Source organism: Rhinatrema bivittatum, chromosome 13 (genome assembly GCF_901001135.1).
Source record: "Rhinatrema bivittatum chromosome 13, aRhiBiv1.1, whole genome shotgun sequence".
Lineage (NCBI taxonomy): Eukaryota > Metazoa > Chordata > Amphibia > Gymnophiona > Rhinatrematidae > Rhinatrema > Rhinatrema bivittatum.
This window is the reverse complement of record NC_042627.1, coordinates 13,306,167-13,329,509: the sequence shown is the minus strand read 5'-3', so window position 1 is coordinate 13,329,509 and position 23,343 is coordinate 13,306,167. Positions and strand designations below refer to the sequence as shown.

The following is a 23,343-nucleotide window of genomic DNA, read 5'->3' as shown; positions in this document are numbered from 1 at the left end:
CTCGGGACACATTGGTAACCGGAAGAAAAGGCCAAAGAGTCCACTGCACAACAAGACGCCTAAGAACAACCCCCGACGTACCCGCTATATCGTCAGGAGGAAACTAGGAGGTCCACAGACTGGGTGACATGGAAAGAAGAAACAACCTTGGGCAAGAAGGAAGGTACCGGTTTGGGAGAAAGAAACCAGAAACGCAGCCTTAAGCGTCAAATCCTAAGGAGTAGGCCGGCGGAGAGCTTCGAAAAGGTGCCTCACAAGGAGCCCAAAGAACCAAGTGAAGACTCCACAAAGGACAAGAAGCCCAAACCGTCGGATGTAAGCGTTTTGCCCCCTGGAGGAACGAACGACACCCGGGTGAGCTGGCACCGAACAACCAACAACGTTGCCTAAGTGGGAACTGAGGGCGGACACTTGGACTCACAGGGAGCTGAAAAACAACCGTGAGATAGGTCCTTAAGGAGGAAGAAAGACAAAAACCTGGAGTATCAGGGCTTTACGAACTGGTATGCCAGAATCTGCACATGCATTCTCGAAAATTTCCAGACCCGGAAAGTAGAAGTAGATGGCTTCCGAGCCAGCAGCAGAGTGGAAATAACTTCCTCTTTGTACCCCTTCTTCCTCAATCTCCGCCGTACCCACCAGACAGAAGCGATCCGCCTGGTCGAAAAATACGGGATCCTGCCCGAGTAGGCATGGAAGATGGACGAGCCAGAGAAGACCGTCTGCTGACAGGTTTATCAGGTCCGCGAACCACGGTCTGCAGGGCCACTCGGGTGCTATGAGAATGACTGGACCCCTATGAAGCTATACTCTTCTGAGAACGGTGCCCACTAGGGGTCACGGAGGAAACAGGTACAGAAGGACTTTGTGAGGTCACGGAAGACCCAGGGCATCCACTCCCTCTGAGCAGTGCTCCCTCCAGTGGCTGAAGAACCTGGGAGCCTTGGCATTGCGCAAGGTAGCCATGAGGTCCAAGAGAGGAGGACCCCACCTGCGAACAATTTGATCCATCGCTCCGTCTGATGACTCCCACACGCCGGGATCGAGACGGTGACGACTGAGGCAATCGGCTTGTCCATTCTCCTTGCCCGCCCTGTGGAAGGCTGCCAGGTGACCCAGGTGCCGTTCCACTCCTGGCGAAGAGGTTGCTGGCTGTGAGAGCCACCAGGCAACTCCTGGGGCCCCCCTGCCGATTGATATAGGCCACCGTGGTGGAATCGTCAGAGGGAACGCGTACCGCGTGCAGCGGATCAGAGGAAGAAAAACCGTGAGGGCCAGGAGCACCGCTCAAGCTTCCAGGCGATTGATGCGCCAGGGGGACTGGACTGGGGGACCAGTATCTCTGCGTAGCCTGGGAGAGGCTGACCGCGCCCCACCCTAAGAGGCTGACATCCGTGGTTATGATCCACCTCGGAATCCATAAAGGCCTGTCCTTGAAGGGGGCGCTAGTAACGGCCACCATTGTATATTGGCGATGGTAGAGACGGGAAGTGGTAGCATCGTCTGAAAACCGTTCGGACACAGGCTTCAAGCGGGAGAGCGAGGCATTCTGTAATGGTCTCATATGCGCAAAGGCAGGGGACCATGCTGAGAACGGAGGCCATGGTCCTCAGAACCTGGAGGTAGTCCCCTGCAGTGGAAAATGGAAGCGAGAGAAGGTTGCGCACGTGGTCCATACGTTTGAGCGCCCGGGCGTCCAGGAGGGAATACCATGCTGACTCGGGTATTGAAGTGTGCCCCAAAACTTCCTGGACCTGGGAGGGAATAGGAAAAATTGCCTATCCCCAAGAGGGAGGAAAGAAGAGCAAGGACCCGGTCGACTGCCATTCATCAGAGAGACAACTACCTTGCTCGCACAAGCCAATCAACCAGGCAGGGATGGAATAAGATTTCGGCCCGGTGCTCCCTCCAGAAAAAAACAAGCCTTTTTTTTTTTTTTGGCTTGCAAAAAGCATAGTTGAAGGCACTGATGAGAACCGAACTCAGGACCCCTGGTTTACAAGACCTTTGTAAAGATGCATGGAGCGGTGGCAAGTCCGAAGGGTAGGGCCCGGAACTGGAAGTGTTGGCCCAGAATGTGGAAGCGGAGATACTTCTGGTGCTTGCGTCAAATGGGTATGTGGAGATAAGCCTCCGGCAAAACAAGGAAGACCAGATATTCGCCTGGGCGAACCGCCACTATCACCCGCCCTCAGGGAGTCCAGGAGGAGACGGAGTACCCTGAGGGCCCAATTGACCCTCCTGAGATCCAAGATGGGACAGAAGAACTGTCCTTCCTGGGCACGACGAAGATGAAGAAATTCTGGCCGATGCCTTGTTCCTCCACTGGGACCGGGACTATTGCTCCCAGATCCTGGAGCCTGGCAGGAGTCTGGCAGATGGCCGCCTGCTTCCGATGCCCGCCAGGAGAGATTATGTGCAGATCCGGCAGAACTCGAGCAAGCTCCAAAGCGTAAATCTTCTCTACCATCTTGAGGACCCACTGGTCCGACGTGATCTTTGACCCACTCCTGCAAAAAACGGGAGAGATAGCCACCGGAGGCTGGCCGGATCTCATTGGTTCCTATGGTTTTTGATAATTTACTGTTCGTCAGCATGCTTGAGAAACTTGTTTTACTTTAACAAAAAAAGATAATATAAAAAATGAACAAAATATGGTGGATTGAAATAAAGTAAAGTGACCCTATACCATATGAGAGTTTGATTTCGATACTAACTCTAGGAGTAAGGGTCTTACAAGATTTAATGGCTATATGATTTGATATAAAAAATATACCAGTTTAACCATTTATTACTTTTTGAACCAGAGGTAAACCATCTGCCTTTTTTTTTTTGTTTTGTAAGACAGGGGAATGCGCTTCCCTGTTAGTGCTGCTGGGGAATTAAAACATCCCGGAGCCAAAGCAGGTATTTAGGGGGAGTGACTGGACCACCAGTATCACCCCAATTACACTGGTCACCGGGAAGGGAGCCTAGACTGAGAAACTCAAGGGGCAAGCCCCTCTAAGCCCCCCAAGAGTGAGGAAGACAGTGCTGTCTCCTAAATGACAGAGCTGTTTTAAGATTTCAGAAAAAAGTCTTTTTTTTTTTTTTTTTAAATATAAAAATATAAGTTAAAAATAAATGAGAAGAATACTTGTTTGAGCTTGAGAAATATAGAGAAATAAACCCGCAGGGTAAAGATAAAGTAATGAAGAAAGGAAACCACAAGGTGAGCTGCCTGCATCTGCTGGAGACAGACAAATACTGAAGGGCTGCAGGGTGGGCTCTGTCCTGATACAGGATACCCTTTTCAGTTTTGGTCTGTCTCCATCTGCTGGACAGGAGGCTCAACCCACGGTCTGGACTTATCCGGGTACGTACAGGGAAAGTGTAGTTTAATTTATCTGTATATGTGACTGACCACAATTCCAGAGCATTATGAGAATTTACATGAGCAAATAGTAATTAACCTCCTCAGCCTGACTGAAAGTCATGTGGGCTTTCACAGTGCAGGCGCATTTAACTTGGGACAGAGAACCGCACATGTACATGACATTTTCTAATGTATGTGAGCTGTTCCCCACCCGGTCTTGTCTGCCTGCCCAGCCAAACAGCAAGTGTAAAATACACAGCCACTTTCAGCGCACACTTTGTGCTTCCTAACTCTCATTTGGAAAGTAGCCAGCTGTTTTTCCCTTTGAAAACTGCTTGCATGAACTACAAACAATGCGGGCTATTTAAAACTGCCCCCTCATCAAATAATATCCCTCATCATCCAGGTCATGAGAGCTAGGGACTGGATGTTGGGATGGAGCCATCTCTGGTTGTGTGTGTGATTTAAGGCTTGGGGAAAACCCAAATTTAATTGGTTTCCTGAAGGTCAGGTCACGTGGAAGCGGAAACCAAATCTGTCTTGGCAAAAAAAAAAAAAAAAAAGAACTATGAGTTTCACAATTCCCTGTCTTCTGAGCCAATCCTAGGGGGGGATGTGGGGCCCAGGGTAAATCAGTCAGCATGCCCACCAACCTCCTACTCTTCCCTCACCCTCAGCTCCTGCTCACAGGAGAGCAGTACTTCTTACCTGCATCTTCCTCTTCTCCAGGCTTCATAGAACAGAAGATGCCTGCTCCCAATCTGCCCATTTGTACCTACTAATCGTGCTGCCAAAAGGTCATCTGTGGTCTCTCTCCTCCTTTTGCCACTAATGTTCCTTTGAGGTTAATTTTCAAAGAGTAGGTAAGATAACCAGCTAATTTTAGCTAGTTATGTTTAGGAGTATTTTTAACTGAATCTACCCAGTTAGATTTTCCAATGAAAAATTCCCCCGAAATTTGATTTAGGATGTATGCTTGCACGGCTGGGGTTGCCTGCCTAAACTTGGCCAGTTAGTGCTGAAACCAGTTTGCAATCCTACTACAGCCCCCTTTTTTGACTGGCTAAATTAATCCACCTTGTAAGCAGAGAGGCAGTTACCTTTAACTGATCAGTGGGAAGAAATTATTAAAAGTAATTTCCAAAATTAGATGGTTAACCTTTCTGAAAATCCACCCCTTTCTATCTATTAAATTCATGCTTGAATTCTGCCACTGTTAAAGAACTTAACAAGTTGCCATACTGGGTTAGACCAAAAGGTCCATCAAGCCCAGCATCCTGTTTCAATCAGTGGCCAATCCAGGATATAAGTATCTGGCAAGTACCCAAAATATTAAATAGATCCCATGCTTTAATGCCGGTAATAAGCAGTGGCTGTTCCCTAAATCAACTTGAGTAATAGCAGTTTATGGACTTCTCCTCCAGGAACTTGTCAAAACCTTTTTTAAATCCAGTTAAGCCAACTGCCTTAACCACATTCTCTGGCAACGAATTCCAGAGTTTAATTGTGCGTTGCGTGAAAAGGAATTTTCTCTGATTTGTTTTAAATGTGCAACTTGCTAAATTCATGGAGTGCCAAATCTGATCACCTCACTCATTCTCATTTCCAGATCCTTTATAAATATATTAAAAAGCACCAGTCCCAAGTACAGATCACTGAGGCACTCAACTGTTTTATCTTTTTTTCCACTGAGAAAACTGTTTCCTGTCTTTTAACCAGTTTGCAATCCACAAAAGGACATCGCCTCCTATCCCATGACTTTTTAGTTTGGTTGGTTTCCCAGGCTGTGTGTTGAATCTTCAGGAACAGCTTCTTTAAGCTGAGCTTAAGTTCACTAGCATGGAAGACACATAGGCTGTGTCTTTATGGGAATGAACCTCGGAGTGACATTGTGGAGCAGATTTCACAGTCATGATCACCATGGTCCTTTCCTCAGTCATCATTTCTTTCACAGGCATCTCTTCTCTGAAGAAATGCTTTTTTTTCCCTTCTTTTCTCACCATGCCAGAGAAGGAGGCTGCATTTGTGATAGTCATGATGGCCATCTTCCATAGGCACTTGGGACAGAGTCTGAAACTGCTAGCCTGCTTCTCTGACGTGGTGAGAAAAAAATACAATGTGAAAACAAAATCAAAAGAAGAAAAAAAAAATTATTTTTTTTTTCCAGAGAAGAGATGCCTGTGAAAGAAAGAACAATGACTGGAGGGCTGCCCAATGTCCTGTTTCCTGCTGAAAAAAAAAAAATCACAGGGTAGGGAAGGTATCGATTTAGCAGAAAGTAAAAAGACAAAAAAAAGAAAACAAAACTTGAAAAGGGCAGAATACCTGACAAGGGAACTAAGAGAATATAAATCACATTTCTGACTACATTCAGGAAGAAAAGCACAAAAGATGAAGAGAGAGCTGTGGAGTCTACTGAAATATGTCCAACTGGTCTGGTGAAAAAAAGTACATAAGGAAATTGTGGCGTTGGTGCAGCATGGAAAGCCCTGAACATGCAGAGAAAATACTCCCGGTCTATTTCAGAAAGCCCTGGGATGTTTTTCTGTCTGGCAGCCATGCAACCTTCTCGTTGACATGGTGGACCTGCTCATCTTCAGACAACTTTCTGGTGCCACTGTGAAGTCAGCTAGCAGTAATCACTGTTGCACGGCCAAACGTGGTCTATTTATTTGTTCTAAAGTTCAGGATAAAGCAAAGACATTTGGGCAGCGAGGTCAACGTGGAAAGGCTTTCTGCAGTTACTTTTGAATTACCTGTACAAAGCCTAATGTTCGAATATTTTCCTCTGCCAACCGCATACATTTTGGGGCGGATTTTCAAAGGCTACGCGCGTAACCTGAAAAAATTTGCCCCTGTGCGCGCCGCCGAGCCTATTTTGCATAGGCTCGGCGGCGCGCGCAAGCCCCGGGTCGCGCGTATGTCCCGGGAAAGGGGAAAGCCATCGGGGCTCCTCTCGGGCTCGGTGCGTGCAAGGTGCACATGTGTGCACCACCTTGTGCGCGGATGTTATAAAATGGGGCGTAGATTTGTTCGTGCCGGGTTGCGCGGACAAATCTACGCCCGCGCATAAGTTTTAAAATCTGGCCCTTAATGCGTATAACTTTGTGCGCATAAAATTTATCTGGACAAAAAGGAGCATCCTGGGACTAAATTTACGCGCACAAGTCTGGACGGAAAATAGCTGTCATAATGGCTACCCAGAGAAGTTTGTTTTTATCATCAGATCTTTCCGTAAAAGGGATTTGTATTGTGATGTTTTTAATTATTATGGGTGTACAACTGTGATCTACACTGACCATGAAATTGGATTTTGAGGAATGTAAATAAATAAATACATGTATCCGCATACATTCTGCACAGACTTATCTGGGTAAGTGCTGCTGAATATCTGCAAAGTTGAATGCAGAACTTTGCCTGGATAAATTTGCCACTCGCTGGCTCTCTGAATATTGACCTCTATAATGTATAAAATTAAGTGGAAGAAATCATTTTTTTTTCTCAAGAAATTAAATATATACCCCATGTAAGCTATAAGGCAAAAACTAGTGGGAATATTTGAGCAGCATAACGCAGAATGAAAAAAGGGTCCTTAATTTAAATGAAATTGCTTAATAGTAAATTCAAAACATTTAATATCATTTAAATCACTAATTTTAATAAAACCACTGACCAAAGAAGATTTACTACTCAATTTTAAACCAGAAAATAACGTTTACAAGCTGTTGCCATGAAACAAATAGTTACTTCAGGCAGCAGGAGATCCATAAGGAAAAAGGGGCACCAGCAGCCTGTCTGATAGGATTCCTCATTCAGTCACAACTGTGCAAGTGACACTGTCTCCAAGTCTGCCTGTCACACCAACGTGTCTTGTACATCTAGATATATCTTTGAAGCTTATTTTCCATGGTAATAAATTCAGTTTTCTCATTACAAACCAGAAGATCTGAATGGCAATGTCAATCAATCTGGAGGTTTTGAAACTGCAAACCCAATCATTTAAGCATGTGATAGCCATACTGCTCCTTCTTGGATTCTGCACCATATTGCAAAATCCTGTTCTAATCTAGATGACCCCCTCTTCCTCCTCTCAACACCCCTGGTACTGCAAGTCCTCTTGCAGGATGACACTAAAAAGGTTGGGAAGATAAAAATAAACTGCTCTGGTTATAAATTCTTCTGTCTTTGCCGCAGGGGCTTTGCTCTGAGGACCAGTATTGATCACAGCCTAGAGAGTAAACTGCTTGAGAAGTGCCAGTGCACTCAGTGTACGAGGTAAATGGGGCAGGCCTGCTGCAGGACCAGCTCTCCCCCGTCTCTCACACTGCAGAAATCAATAGTGAAAATCAATTGACCTGGAAATAAATACATGTGAAAGAAAATAAAGTGAAGTGGAATGGTGTGATCTATCAGCACAAGCAGCTGGAATAAAGTCCAGGAGGCTTAAGGTCTCTCCTGGGCTGTGTTACTATTTTATTTATAAAATTCAGAGCCGGGCTTCGATGTCTGTATGTTTAAACCCTTCACTGATAAGTGGCTGGGGCAAAAGGGTTGATACAACAAATGACAAGAAAATAAATACTGCTAATAACTTGGATTTATACGAGGTCTTTTACGTAAAGAGGAACCCAACTTCCTATGCAATTTAGCACTTCCGAATAATACAAGCAGCCACCTCTGGAGTGCATGACCTGGCAATATACTGTTGACACTTGAGCAGCACAAAAGGGTGAAGGGAGAATTCACAATATTTCCTTATTACCCAAAGCACATGCTTTGCCCAAGGCTACAGAGTCAGTGCTGGAGAGGATTTGAACTTGTATCTCAAGATTTCTAGCAGAAGTCCCTATCCCTCTATCCAGAGGTTTCTATCCCTCTATCTCACTGCAGGAAGTAAACGTCCCAGGCATTCTTTTCCTTATATTTTCCTTTATTTCAATTATGAATAATATGGAATAAATGAAATGGTGAAGATTTACTTGAAAGTTATTTATGCGTTGTCCGATTGCTCGTATTAATAAGACATTGCAGGGTTCTAGTAGCCTCACAGCTGGAATGGTCCTGGGGAAAACGGGAGTCTTTTTTGGGTTGTGACACTTTTTACAGGACCAAGAAAACACAGACATTATAATACTTGATGTTTTGAGACCAGAAAGGGTCATTAAGCAGGGCAAGTCATTTTCATTCGGATTAGAGATGTACTTTTATGGCAGCAACTCCAGAAACACACTTCAAAGAATGCACTGCAACATCTGTTCTCCATTATGTCAGTCTGAGAAGCTCACGCTGTGGTATGCCCTGCTGCAGAAGGGATAACCTTGATGGCATCCAGATAAGAAGGTAACTCATCTGGGATAAAGTGGATGGGCTGCATGCAGCAGCTATGGAAGCAATTGATGAGCTAGATCTTGGAGGAGGTCACTTGGCTCTAACCCAGCGCATCTGGGGAGCCAAGGAAATGTCACAAAGTAGTTGCCAACCAACAACAAAAGATGAGTGTGTGTCATAATATGTATTACAAATATATGGAAAAATGTTATTGCTTCCTGAAAGCTCAAATACAAAATATGGAAAATATATAAGAGCAATTTTTTATACAAAAAGTCTAAATACGCACTTAATCTTCTATTACACTGTTTTGATTATACAAATATTTCATATTTCCATAGAAACTCAAATCACAGTCTTACCCTACAATGAAAAATTAATAACCCCACCATATACCCACTTAAAAAAAACATGTATACAACACTCAAACAAATCCATTCACACATATATACCTTCCCATACATTCATATAAAATTCCACTGTGCATATATTTGTGATATCTAAACACTGTGAATATTGCTAACTCCCACAAAATCTATGTGGCTCTTTACAAACGTATGTCTATGATATCTTTACAATACGTATCCGCTTGCAAACGGAATTTCTGTTTCTTCCGACAAGGACTCTTCCACATAAAAATCGGCTCATACGACTATCCTCCACAGATCTCCTATCTCCTTCCATTTATTCCAATACTCCAATGTCGTTGAATCCTTTCAAAATATATGATATATGCTGATCACAGTCATTCCCAATATATGCAGATCACAGTAATCTCCGACAAGGAACCCTCGTTTCGCTTTATCAAGCTTTCTCTGGGGGCAATAGCTTCACAGAGACTTCTAATGCTTCTCGCTGTTCATTTAACTCGTGTCTAGCATATGTTAAAGATGAATTTTGAGAGGAAATCTGACGTGACTTATGGTAGACATGAGTTAAATGAACAGCGGAGAGGCATTAGAGGTCTGTGAAGCTACTGCCCCCTGAGGAAGCCTGGTTAGGCAAAACGAGGGTCCCTTGTCAGGAATTACTGTGATCTGCATAGATTGGGATGACTATAATCGGCATATATCATATTTTGGAAGGATTCAACGGCACTAGAGTACTGGAGTAAATAGAAAGAGATAGGAGAAGATAGTCGTACGAACCGATTTTTATGTGAAAGAGTCATTGTCAGAAGAAACAAAAACTCCATTCGCAAGTGGATATGTATTGTAAAGACATCATAGCATAAGTTTGTAAAGAGCCACATAGTTGTTTTGGGAGTTAGTGATATTCACATTGTTTAGATATTACAGACATATGCACAATGGAATTTTATATGAATGTATGGGAAGGTATATATGTGTGAATGGATTAGTTTGAGTGCTGTATGCATGTTTTTTTAAGTGGGTATATGGTGGGGTTATTAATTTTTCATTGTAGGGTAACTGTGAATTGAGTCTGTATGGAAACAAATGAAATATTTGCATAATAAAAACGGTATAATAGATGTTTACAATTGTATAAAAAATTGCTCATATATTTTGTATTTGAACTTTCAGGAAGCAATAAAAATGTTCTATATAGTTATATATTTGAAATACAGATTATGACACACACTCATCTTTCATTGTTGATAGCCAAGTATTGAGGGTATTGAGATATATCACTTATCATAACAGGGATCATATATCACTTATCATAACAGGGATCATAACAGGGATGAAAATATATGCCCAGAAAATGGTTCACTAGCTTGTTTCTAGAACGAAACTATTTATTTATTTATTTTATTTATTTTAACACTTTTCTATACCGACCTTCATGAAAAATTTCATATCAGATCGGTTTACATGTAACAAAGGGTATAACTTAAACAAGAACAATTCACTAGAAGCGGAAGTTACATATAACAAGGATAGATAACTTGGAGGCTAGGCTAGTCAGAGGTATAGGACAGTGTAACTGAAGAGAACTAGAAAAGGCAATGAAACAAAAGAAACGGCGGCTTAATTATAATGTCTAAACATAGCGGGGCGAAACTACCAAATCTGTCCAGGGCAAATATCCGCCCTTGACAAATTTCATATTTGAAAGTTGCAGATTATAAGCATTTCAAGCACACAAATAAATAAATTTGAACCCTGCTGTTGCCAGTAGCCTGTGGTACGTATTGTGGCTGGAGGTGGGGCTGCTTTCTTTGGGGACTGTAAGGACTGGGTTGCTCCTCGGCTGGGATAAGCTCTATAATTGTGTGGGGCAGCGCAGTAAGATAGCCAACTGACGCAAAGCATGAGGCTGAAATTAGGCCGGGCGTGCTCTCAATGCTTTAGTCACTCTCCAGTACTGCTCTTATTCTTGCAGTAATGTTGGCGGGTCATTGGAAGTCATGCCTCATGAAACATTACCCTGCACGCTCAACCACAGCAGCGAGAGGAATCAGAAGAACTACAGGTGGTCACAGCTGAGCCCAGAAGTAAGGACAGAGAAAAAAAGGAAAATACTTAGGTGAATAAGAGGATTTCAGGAGATTCTATCATGGGAATCCATTGTAAATCGCAGCAAGCTATTTTTCCTTTGGGATTATTTAATGTAAGTATTCGGTGAACTTTCACTTTATACTCTCCCCGTGAATAGGTTCTGATGAATCTGCATTGCGAGCTGTGTGTGTGTGTGTGTGTGTGTACTGCTCTTCTGCTACAGTGCGAAACAAGATGGATGAGCCAATTTTCAAATTCAATTACTCAAGAGGGTTTTTGTGCACTGGGTTCAAGACCTTTGGTGTTAATGAGATGCACACCTTACTCTCCCAGACAGCTGGCTAACGGACGAACGAGCGTGCCACAGATATCCCAGCAGTACTGAGGCTATGCCTGGGGATGAAGGGCAGGGAAAGTCCTGGGATAACTCCATGGGCCATCAAGTTCATTCCCAGACCTGTGATGTAGCTGCTGAAACATCTGTTCCCCAACAGCAGTCATAAGCTGGAATCCTGCATCCCTCCCTCAAAAACCATGCCTAGTTTTTGGTTCTTTTGACATTTTTTATTTATTTATTTATTTTTTTAGAGAACCACTTTTCTTTCAAGTCTAAAACTATTTTATAGATGGTAAATTCTTCTACGGTGAATCTCCCGATATAGAGAAGGTGGTTGTTCATGCTGGAGCCTGCAATAGAGAACTGGGAGACTGAAGAGGAGGAGAACGCTCAGGACCCGGATGTGAGGGACACAGGACAATGCAAGCATTTTGGTTTTCTCTCACCTGGCAACGGCACACCAGTAAAGCTGCTGGTGAGCGCCTGTCGGAGCGTTTCCAGGTGCTGCTGCAGCGCTACGTTTCGGCTGCGTTCCTGGATCACGTCCACCTCCAGTTTCTCCACCGCGGTGCGCATGCTCTCCACGTGCTTCTGCAACGCTGCATTTCTTTCCTCGTATTCCATGTTGGATTTCCTGAGTTGCCGCAGTTCTGCCTCCCGAGCTACAAACAAAACACAAAAAGAGAGCAAAGATGATAAATTGAAAGACCTGAGAGTAAAATTGCATGCTGGCACAATCACGGTGCATTTGGACTGCGAAATGCTACTGGCAAAGGATCCCTGTCACAATACACCGAGAAACCTGCGAGCTCCCTGGCAGCCAATGTCTTATACTACTTGCTAAGAGAAGCTGGGCTACTGGGCTAGTCAACTCTTCTACCACCAATTAACACTATTCCCAACACTGCTGCTTTAGTTCCTGAGACTAGAGAAGCTATATTTGAAGGTAATGGCCGACAGCAAAGAGAGTCTGCAATATTGCAACAGGAAGGAACGATGGGCAGACCAGAAGAGCCTTGCAATTACTACTGTGTGTCATAGTCTAGGTTTATAAAACTTACCCCTAAGCTGGCACTGCTACACCATTCTGTATGGTGACTGCTGTTCAAACAGGATAGGGGTGCAGGAGCTCAACAGTCCCCTGGAGAATAGGTCAGCAACCTTTGCGGGCCGAGCTTCCAAACAAACTATTCACTACTATTAACAATGTTGCTGTGCCATAGGAATGGTGGGGAGAGTCCCCCCCCACCCTCTGTTGAGAACAAGTCGCAGGTGGGAAAGGAGAGGGTTCCATCCAACAACCAGTTCTGTCCTCCTGTCCTGGACCCCTCGTGCATTGTGAGATTGGTGCAGCCAGCCTGCACGTTTTGAAACTGTGGTGTCGGCATCTGAGGGGGGCTTTGCGTGCCACCATGCTGGGATTTTCAACACCCGCTCTAGAATCTGCAAATCATCTCAGTTATAATACTGCAATTCTGTGTAAGCACAGCGGGTCACAAGTTCACAGGATCCTGCTCACACGGGCAAGCTGAAACAGTCACTGAATTTTGGGGGAACGTGCACTGTAACAAGAAGGCATAAAGTTTGTTACCTTTGCTGTGATTTAGGAACTCTTCCGTGAAGATGGGGATATCAAACACGGACCTCTCTTTTACATCAGCTTCTTTCTGTGAATAGCAAAGACTGGATAGTTATAGTATGACAGAATACATGAGCTACGAATTGTGGGGAAGGAAGTTACAAAGAAAGCTTAACTCATACACAGAGGAACCCCTCTTACATGAAATAATTCAACATTTTCAAAGGGAAAAAAAGCAAGCTCTGTAACAGGAAATCAAGGAGACAGCAGCTTCCCACTAAGATGCATGCAAAATACAAATAGTATAAAATATACAGCCAAGTATATCAGCGTTTCTTTTACAAATTGCTAAGAATTTATAAACCACTCGATCTAAATTTCTCGACAGTGTATAATAAACATTTTCAAAGCTCTTATGCTGTTGTCAAAGATTTATGAGCTATAAGTGATGCCAGCTACCCATGTGCACTAGCAGTCAGGTTTCAGGGTGCTCCTAGTCTGGCACCAGCAGATCACAGAATCCGGATAAGAGTTTCAGAAGTGCACACAATTAGAGGACAATATTGGAGGGAACAAAACTTCAGGAAAGGAAACAAGGAGATGCATAAACATTTCATGATGGCCAGTTTCTGGGTTTGGTAGAGAAACTGCACACGGTTCCAAAAATATTTATGTGAATTACTGTTTGCTGAAATCTTAAGTAAAGTATGATAAAATGGAATCCCAGCTGGAGAGCACAGGTACTAATCAACAGCAAGGCGGCTTTCAAAATGCTGAATGCCATAATGTGCTCTGCTTTCTCCTCCTCTCAACAAAATAATAAATTGCAATTGAACTGAACTGGTCTGTTTCCCTATAGGAAAAATAAAAGAGATTCTAGGTGTTAGGGATACAAAACCAGGGAGAGCCAGGGTTATAGTGCTCTATTATCTATTGCAGAACTTTCAATGAAATTAGATGAATGCTTCAAATGTTATTTTGGGGATGGGGAGAGGATAGACAGACACCGTGATCTTATAAGGCACAAGAAACTAGGATAAAAGAGCATCATTTCTCCCATCTTGCATTTGAGCAAGCATATAGGCATCCAAGAAGAGATAACAATAAGAAAGGACCAAAATAAAGCGATCATAGTCTAAGAATCAGAGAGAAAAAAAACCCAAACACAGTAATGGTCCTAAAAAGAACCCAGTGAATGAGGGAATGCTGAGAGGAAAAATACAAGATCAGGAGGATCTGAAGCACTTAAGCCACAGTGAAGTGAAATGGGAAAAGCAAAAAACACATGCAAAATTAGCCCATTTACTCAGAGTGCATGAAAAACTGCAGGCGGCCCAGTGCTTGTATCACTTCTTAACCATCTCACTTCAGGACAGTTATATGTTCTTGTTTTTGGTCTATGGATATCTTATTTGTTTTAACATTATAAGTGTTTTTAACGTTGTAAACCGCCCTGACCACTATGGAAAGACGGTATATAAAGATCTGTAAATAAATACATAAATAATGTGGATGTCTGTCAAAAGGTGGTACCCAACGTAGTTTTCGTTCCCTGGCATGTCTGGTTGAACTCTGTAGAAAAGGTAGGATTTCCAGCAGGAAAATCATCATACCAGAGGAGGAGGAGGAGGACACTAGAATGACCACGTGATTGACAGTGCCCAATGCCTGGATCTGACTAGCAGGAATATGCACTGGGACGGTATGGGACGTTTTTTGCCGATTTGAGTGAGTTGCAGATGGAAAGAGGAGCAGAAGGCAAAGACTGATGTAGGATGAATGCCAGACATGAGAACAGAGGTTGCTCTCCTTACAAATTAAAAGCCGTGGCTTCAAATTTATGATACACAGAACAGAAACAGCAGTGGTTCCAGTGGACGGAGATGGTATTCTTTGTAGCCCTCATGCTGTCAACTAATAGGGCCCTCGGTTATTACAGCACATCCCAGTTATACAACATTCTTGAATCCGAAGTACCAAGGACACAAGGAATTCTGCCTTTCAGGTCAAAGCTTTCAAATTTGTAGTTACTTCAGATCTTTAGAGTCTATTTTGCTATGTCACTTTGAATTGGTTTCTAGATATCAAGTGTCTGTAGCTCAAACAATATGATCTGGTAATTCTGATGTAAACATACAACGCTGAGCACTTAACTTATGAAGTGGAGTCAATTTTCTAAAATATATTTTATAAATGGTCTAAGGTCTTATTGTCACAGTCAAATGCATGGTGAAATATATTTGCTAAATAAATGTAGAACTGCCTCTATTAGCACTGTTCTCACATAGGACTATGATTGCAGTATTAAGGCCTTTGTAATTTTCTTCTTGAATTTCTAGACTCTTAAATTTGATCTATGATTACAATCCTTCCACTATGAATGTTATTCTAGAAGAGATGTTGGTAAGCTCCTTCTATAATGCAAATCTCATTACTACCAATGCATTGGGATCTGTATAGTAAATCATTTTGAAAAGATTAAATCCTTAACATTTCATTCACTTGGGATTTTCTTCTGGGCTCTCTCACAGCTATTTCAGTGACTCAGAGGGTATTTCCAGTGCTTTATTACTGCACCACTGCCTCCTCACCAGTTATTCCAGAACTCCCTCAAGTAAACCAGATATCCTTGCCCAAAAGCCGGAATCAGACTTTTGTTCTAATACCGTAGTCTCCTCCCTGGCCACAGAGTAGACACCATTACTTCAATAATGCTCCCAACCCTAAGGTATAGAACGTTTTACTCTTCTTTAACTTCCTGTGAGGCAGAGGGTAACACTCCACTGGACCATCAGACTCCTGATCTTGTATTTTGCAGCTTTTTCTACCACTTCCATACAGTGCTTATAACAAACGGAAGAGCTGTCCTCGACTTACTGTACAATATCTGTTTCAGTAGCTCAAATCTACACTAATAAAGTCTATTTGTGACAGACCTGCTGGCACATAGTCATAAGCGATAAAGAGAAGCTACTGTAGCCAGCACTAGCATTTCCACCTCGTGCACAAAAAGCAAGATCAGAGCATGATAAACCGAAGGACCTCACAGGAGGAAGCTGTGGAAGGAGAGGGTGGGGGAAAGTGGAGATGAACAGCGTTGGCACAGTGATAAAAGTAAACCTAAACACATTCTGCAAATGGTTGTATGAATGCAGAACAGCCAAAACATCAGCTACACATTCCGGGAAAGCATTTAAGAGTGTCAAAACCATCATGCTTCTCTTAGGAAAAAAAGACCGTGGGTTTGGAATTTTTTTCTCTGGTTTTAATAGAGCTGCTTTCAAAAGGATGCTGGTAATGAGATCCATCGCGGTGCATCCATTGCCCAGAACAAGGAAAAGATGCTCCAGGGGGGGAGGAGGGGGGATGGGGAACAAGGCTGGATGCGTTTAAGTCCCGCTGGTTCTCACTTTAGGGATTAGAATCATAAGGACGCAATTACACTTTCATTTAAAAAGGACGAATGTGTTTCAGTTACATGCCAGTTTGCAGAAATAAAGAGGTGGCACCAAAATGGAAAAAGCAAACTTGTATAAACTGCTCAGAACCGACACTGTGGAAGTCAGTACTCAAAAGGGCTTGGCTGGCTAACTTTGAAAACCCAGAGTTTTTAATTTCCCGCCACTCTCAGCGCTTACATTTGAAGCGGGTAAATCATTAGCAGGTTAAAAGTTAAGCAGATAAAAAGGAGGCAGCGTGGAGGTGCTCTCGGGGCCGGGCTCAGGTTAACCTTGGTAGCACTGAATATTGGGGCTATTCAGATGCGCTTACCCAGCGAAGTCTGGCTGGAGAAAATGATGGGCAATTGCTTTCTGTCTGACTGAACACTGCCCTCATTTTTAAAACAGCTCACGTAGGGGGTAGCTCCCCTTTTCCTTCCCAACCAAACGATATGAGAAAATGTGTGGCACCGGAACTCCCCCCCCCTTCTGATGTTGCACAAATAACTTCAACCCAAAGCTTCACTCTTATTCCTGCCCCACATATATATATATATAAATAATAATAATAATAAAAAAGGCTATGGCTTCCGGACCCATCTCACCCCAAACCAAGAAGCGGAACAGTCTTACCGTGTTCTCAACATACGCCATTGCTATACGAGCAAGACTGGATGCCACCCGGAGGATGCCTGACCACTGGCTTTATCCAGCCTTGCTCCGACAGTAAGGCTGGTAGCATACGCCAAGCCTTGCTGTCAGAGCGATGCTGCATGTTGGGAGCACATTTACGGGCACAAAGATAAGTGCTATTTTCTAAAGTATACACGTAGATTATAAAATACTCTTCCCGCACGTACGCCTGCAGTACGCACCTTTAATAAAACATTGGAGGGATATAAGGATGGGAAGGGGCGGTTCCAGTGCCAGAAAGAAGGGGGGATTCCATGGGGGAGGGGTTGCTGGTAATATACTGAATAAGCTGGTGAGTGGAAAGATTACCCAAATAACTGTATTTTTGTCACTTTTGGCAAGCATAATTTATTTATTTATTTATAGATTTTTATATACCGCGGTACGTATAGTTATACATCACCTCGGTTTATAGTAAAACAATAAATTAGCAACAGGCTTTACATATAACAGGTTAAACAGAAAAAACATTCAACAGCTACAGGCTTTACAAAAAAAAATAATCAGCAGAAGACAAGTTCTGTTGAAAAGCTGCTTACAGTTACCTGCATAAGCTGACTTGCAAAACCTCCCCACTCACCAGTTTACGGAATATGGACCTCTAGTTGCGCATAATTGTGGCTCACGTGACAAGTGGTCAGACTTCTCAATATGACACTGTCTGGCTAAATATGTTAGCTTACCCATTATAAATACAAACCTTAAGTTTCAACTCCAGAGGGGAAGAGAGAGAGGGAATGTATGGCTGATTTATCCTGTTGTCTATGGAGAACCATTTAGAATTGAAACTTAAAACTTTCTATTATACTGATGAGGTATGCAGAAAAAGACTGCGCAGGAACTCCTGAACATGCTCCAAAAAACTCAGATGTTGATATTCAAAAGAGTTATGCTTTTACCTGCATAAGTTTGGCCCTTGCAATACATGCCCCTTTTGAATAATTTTGTGAGAACAAAGTTACCTGGACAAAAAGGGGGCAGGGTGGAAATGTAGTGAGCGCAGTCTAACATATTTAGATCAGTTATTCAGGAAAGTTCTGCTGAATATCTGGATAAAGTTTTCTAGATAACTCAATGGATTTTTTAATATGGACCTATGAGAGAACTGTTCCATCTCGCAGTAGGTTGATGTCACCTACTCGTTTGTTTTGTAAAAAAGATCTTATTATTAACAGCTATAAACCTTGTTTTCAACTTTTTATGGAATTTTGCTAGATTTACTACTTCTCTTAATTCCAATGGAAGGCTATTCCATAGGCCTGGAAATACAGCTGAAAAAGATCTCGTTTGTGTAAGAGAATGGCAAAATCGTTTCATTGGAGGAAACTGAAGATACTATTTCCCCATAGATTGCAAATTTCTTTTAGCTTCATGCCATTCTGGGTAACTTTGCCACTCACTGGCTTACTCAATATAGCCTATAATGTAATTAATGTGGGGGACCCAATAGTTCTCCCTGTGGAAACCTCCCACCTTTCTGGTCAAAAGATATAACACTTTTCTCTCCTATCTATCCCCAATGTTGCACAGAATGCTTCTGCCAGGGTTATTCTCCTAATCCTATTCCTCCCCACTAATTTTTTTTTTAAAATACAAAAAATACAAAAGTTAAAACCAGGATGAATCAGCCACAGAAGTAGGGAATCCCAAGCTGAAGTTGTTCTGTGGAAGAGTTGGAGAGAGCATTAGAGGTCACTAGAAATACGTCTTGGCTGTAATAATGCAACATGTTCTTTTAAAAATAAATAACTGGGCCATTGAGCTCTAGAGGAATTACGGCTTGGCAGGATAAGTTGAAGCTAGTGATGAAATAGTTTCTGTAGGACTGCTTGTTCAAACCTACTGTCCTTATGAGATGAGTTGTTTAAACAAAAGTGAGAGGTGAAGGTATAAATTGATGACCATGTTGCAGCTTTTCAAATTTCAACGTAGGTGAACCACTAACATTGCCATACTGTTGAACTGATAAACCTTTATACAATCCTAAAACTTTAGGCCTGCCTGGGCATAGCAGAGTTTGATACAGTCTGCTCTGTAGTTGGAAACTGTTCACTTGGCTACTGTTATATCAAGCTTGTTTGAACTGAAGGACATGAAAAGCTGTGTGGTTTGGCAATGTGGTTCAGTCCTCTTCATATATAGTGTGCCAGTGCTCTTTTGCAATCTAAAGTATAGAGGGCTTTCTCACACCTTGCAGTCATGAGGTTTAGGAAAAAAATGTTGAAAGGATGGATTAAGATCACAGAGAGAAACTATGGGCGAGTTCTCAACACTACTCTGTTGTGGGAAAAACTCCATGTACGCAGAATTAGAAACAAGTGCTTGAAGCTCTTATCTTGCATGCCAATATGATTGCAACCAAGATGATCACCGTCCAAGTGAGATCTGTGGAATACAATAGCTCAAAAGTGGTTTCATAAGCTGCACGAGGACTATGGTTAAGACCAAGCAACTGGATGTTTCTTTATGGGGGGTTTTACATGTAACAACATTTTCATGAATCAGGAGACTAATGTATGAAGAGAAACTGAGGCTTCATCTTGGTAGTCACAGTATGCTGCAACAGAGCTAAGGAGGACTCTTATCAAAGCAGTCTTCAAACCCAACATGAAACAGACATTTGAAAGGATCTCGAGTATTTCATGAGCTAAAGGAAAATCATTTCCACATAAAAGTTGTACAGTCTTCTCATGGATTGCTTACTGGAAGTTATAAAGAATGTTCTGAACTTCTTAAGGCAGTTGTAATAAGGAAACATAAGATCATGCCATACTGGGTCAGACCAAGGGTCCATCAAGCCCAGCATCCTGTTTCCAACAGTGGCCAATCCAAGTCACAAGTACCTGGCAAGTACCCAAAAACTAAGTCTATTCCATGTTACCATTGCTAGTAATAGCAGTGGCTATTTTCTAAGTCAACTCAATTAAAAGCAGGTAATGGACTTCTCCTCCAAGAACATATCCAATCCTTTTTTAAACACAGCTATACTAACTGCACTAACCACATCCTCTGGCAACAAATTCCAGAGTTTAATTGTGCGTTGAATGAAAAAGAACTTTCTCCGATTAGTTTTAATTGTGCCACATGCTAACTTCATGGAGTGTCCCCTAGTCTTTCTACTATCCGAAATAGCAAATAACCGATTCATATTTACCTGTTCTAGACCTCTCATGATTTTAAACACCTCTATCATATCCCCCTCCAAGCTGAAAAGTCCTAACCCCTTTAGCCTTTCCTTATAGGGGAGCTGTTCCATCCTCTTTATCATTTTGGTTGCCCTTCTCTCTACCTTCTCCATCACAACTATATCTTTTTTGATAACATTTTCCGTTTTATTCACCATTCCCTTTCTAATAGCTTCCAATATTCTGTTTGCTTTTTTGACTGCCGCAGCACACTGAACCGATGATGTCAATGTGTTATCCACTATGACGCCTAGATCTCTTTCTTGGGTGGTAGCTCCTAATATGGAACCTAACCATGTGTAACTATAGCATGGGTTATTTTTCCCTATATGCATCACCTTGCACTTATCCACATTAAATTTAATCTGCCATTTCGATGCCCAGTTTTCCAGTCTCACAAGATCTTCCTGCAATTTATCACAATCTGCTTGTGATTTAACTACTCTGAATAATTTTGTATCATCTGCAAATTTGATTATCTCACTCATCATATTTCTTTCCAGATCATTTATAAATATATTGAAAAGTACAGGTCCCAATACAGATCCCTGAGGCACTCCACTGTCCACTCCCTTCCACTGAGAAAATTGTCCATTTAATCCTACTCTCTGTTTCCTGTCTTTTAGCCAGTTTGTAATCCATGAAAGGACATCACCACCTATCCCATGACTTTTTACTTTTCCTAGAAGCCTCTCATGAAGAACTTTCTCGAATGCCTTCTGAAAATCCAAGTACACTACATCTACTGGTTCACCTTTATCCACATGTTTATTAACTCCTTCAAAAATGTGAAGCCGATTTGTAGGCAAGACTTGCCTTGGGTAAAGCCATGCTGACTTTGTTCCATTAAACCATGTCTTTCTATATGTTCTGTGATTTTGATGTTTAGAACACTTTCCACTATTTTTCCTGGCACTGAAGTCAGGCTAACTGGTCTGTAGTTTCCTGGATCAGCCCTGGAGCCATTTTTAAATATTGGGGTTACATTAGGATGCTCAACATCCATGCCACGAGGGTTGACATTTGGATGGAGAAGCCTACCCTGATTCTGGTTTATTATTGTAGGAAAATTTGTCAAGCGTATTGGCTCCTGTTGAGACAGTTAACGTACAAGTGGAAGCCAGATTTGTCTGGGTCAAAATGGGACTATGAGAATCATAGGTCCCTTGTTTTGCGTTAGCTGTTGGAGAGTCCTGGGTAAGAAAAGTATAGAATTTCTGACCTCCCTCCCATGGAGGCAAAAACATCCACAGCTAGTCTGGTTCTGGCTGTCCTCTCTGAACAAAAAAACCTAAACTTTCTTGTTGAGATATGAGGCAAAGTGATTTTCTTAAGGAAGAACCCAATTTTGAAAGAACTTGACGACTTTATTGATGTCAAGGTTCCATTCAAGAGGTTCCAGGTATTAACTTGAGTTGATCAGCTAGCAGCCTGTGCTCTCCCAGTAGACAGGTCACTATAATCAACAAATCCTTTGAGATTATCCCGTTCCATAAATTTGTTTCCATGCATATGGAAAATTATCCTGTTTCCCCTAACTTGTTGATATAAAATATGGCCACAGTTGTCTGTCTAAAAAATTACCACTTTGTTCTCCACAAGAGCCCTGCAAAACTTTAGTGCATTGAATACTACTCTTAATCTGAGATTAGTACCTGTGCTCATCAGCTGATTCTATTTCATCATACTTTACTTAAGATTTCAGTAAACAATAATTCACATAACAATCCAAGTTTCAGGCGTCCAGCTGGCATTGTGATTATCTGAAAAAGCCCTGAATGCAATTTGAGTGGTTGCTCTACTATTTTATACTGTGAATTAGATGACCTGTGATGATGATCAAGAAGGATAATGGTTGAATGGTAGGATTCCACTGCATCTTCAGTTCTTATTGTGCATGACACAAAGTTATGCAGAAGAGATTACACAAACAGAAGAAACCATGTGACTCATCAGTTAGTTGGTAAGTTTGTAAGACTAGTTTCAGAGGTTATGGAACTGAAGACCAGGCATATCCTTAAAGAAATTTTTCATGAATTCTGTGAATATTTTCTTTATTGAAATTCCCGTGCCTGTTCCATGATATTAAATGAAAAGTTGAATAGCATGAGAGGAGTCATTTATTTCTGGAACTAAAATTTGCGGGGTAGAGCTCTTTTTGTTCTGCGCCAAGGTTGTCACCATGTCTTCAGTGTGCCTGATCTTAGAGGAGCCATCGACATGAGTCAACGCATGACAGTGCCGACAGATAGATGGCCTGATACCGTCCTTGGCACCATGAAAAGTATATGGTCTTGCTTTAGTGCAATGTTTGATGCTCCACGTTCTTCCTTAACTGAGGGTGTACAACTTGGGTGCTGGAACACATCTGGACATAGGCGATCATTGCTTGAATTAATATGCATCTCAACCTCTATAGATGAGGAATACCGTCCTTTTTCTTTTCTGAGGGTTGCTTACAACATGTAGACCGTTGTTGCTTCTTGTCCTGCTAGATGCAAGTACACTAGGGACAGATAACTTACTTGGAGCTGAATATGGTGCATATCTTTGAGTGCCAATGAAATGGAGGGTGGATAATCCAACTTTAAGGAGAAGACAGGAACTCCTTCATACTTAATCTGCTGAATCTCTCTGTTCTGGGAACCATCCTGGAGCAGATGGCGCGGTTTGGGATGTCATAAGTCTATAAGTTTGGCAATGCGTTTTGAACTATAATGAAAAAGCCCAAAGCAGCAGGTACAAGTGGCATGGTGGTCCATAATGATATATTTTTGCAGCAGGAGGGACATTTCTTAAAGCCATTAGGTGCTTCTCATTCATGGTGAAGAAAATGTTTAAGCTAGATCAAACTCAACACGACAGCATACTAGAATGCATCCAGTGAAGAACACACAAAAGATTGACTAGGCTCATGTGGGGATGGTTGTGCAGGAATTTCTACACATGCTCAGAAAAACCTTA

At 42.3% G+C, this 23,343-nt stretch overlaps 1 protein-coding gene across 3 annotated transcripts in view; it reads right to left on the bottom strand.

Annotated features, from left to right (window-relative positions):
* Positions 1 to 23,343, bottom strand: part of HMG20A (high mobility group 20A) — a 126,245-nt gene that overhangs the window by 9,286 nt on the left and 93,616 nt on the right. For all 3 annotated transcript variants that reach the window (XM_029575383.1, XM_029575382.1, XM_029575384.1), the window contains 2 exons: positions 13,074 to 13,149; positions 11,929 to 12,144 (listed from right to left, as the gene is read on the bottom strand). In XM_029575383.1, coding sequence (XP_029431243.1) covers positions 11,929 to 12,144; positions 13,074 to 13,149 — 292 coding nt within the window. The remainder of the gene's footprint in view (positions 1 to 11,928; positions 12,145 to 13,073; positions 13,150 to 23,343) is intronic.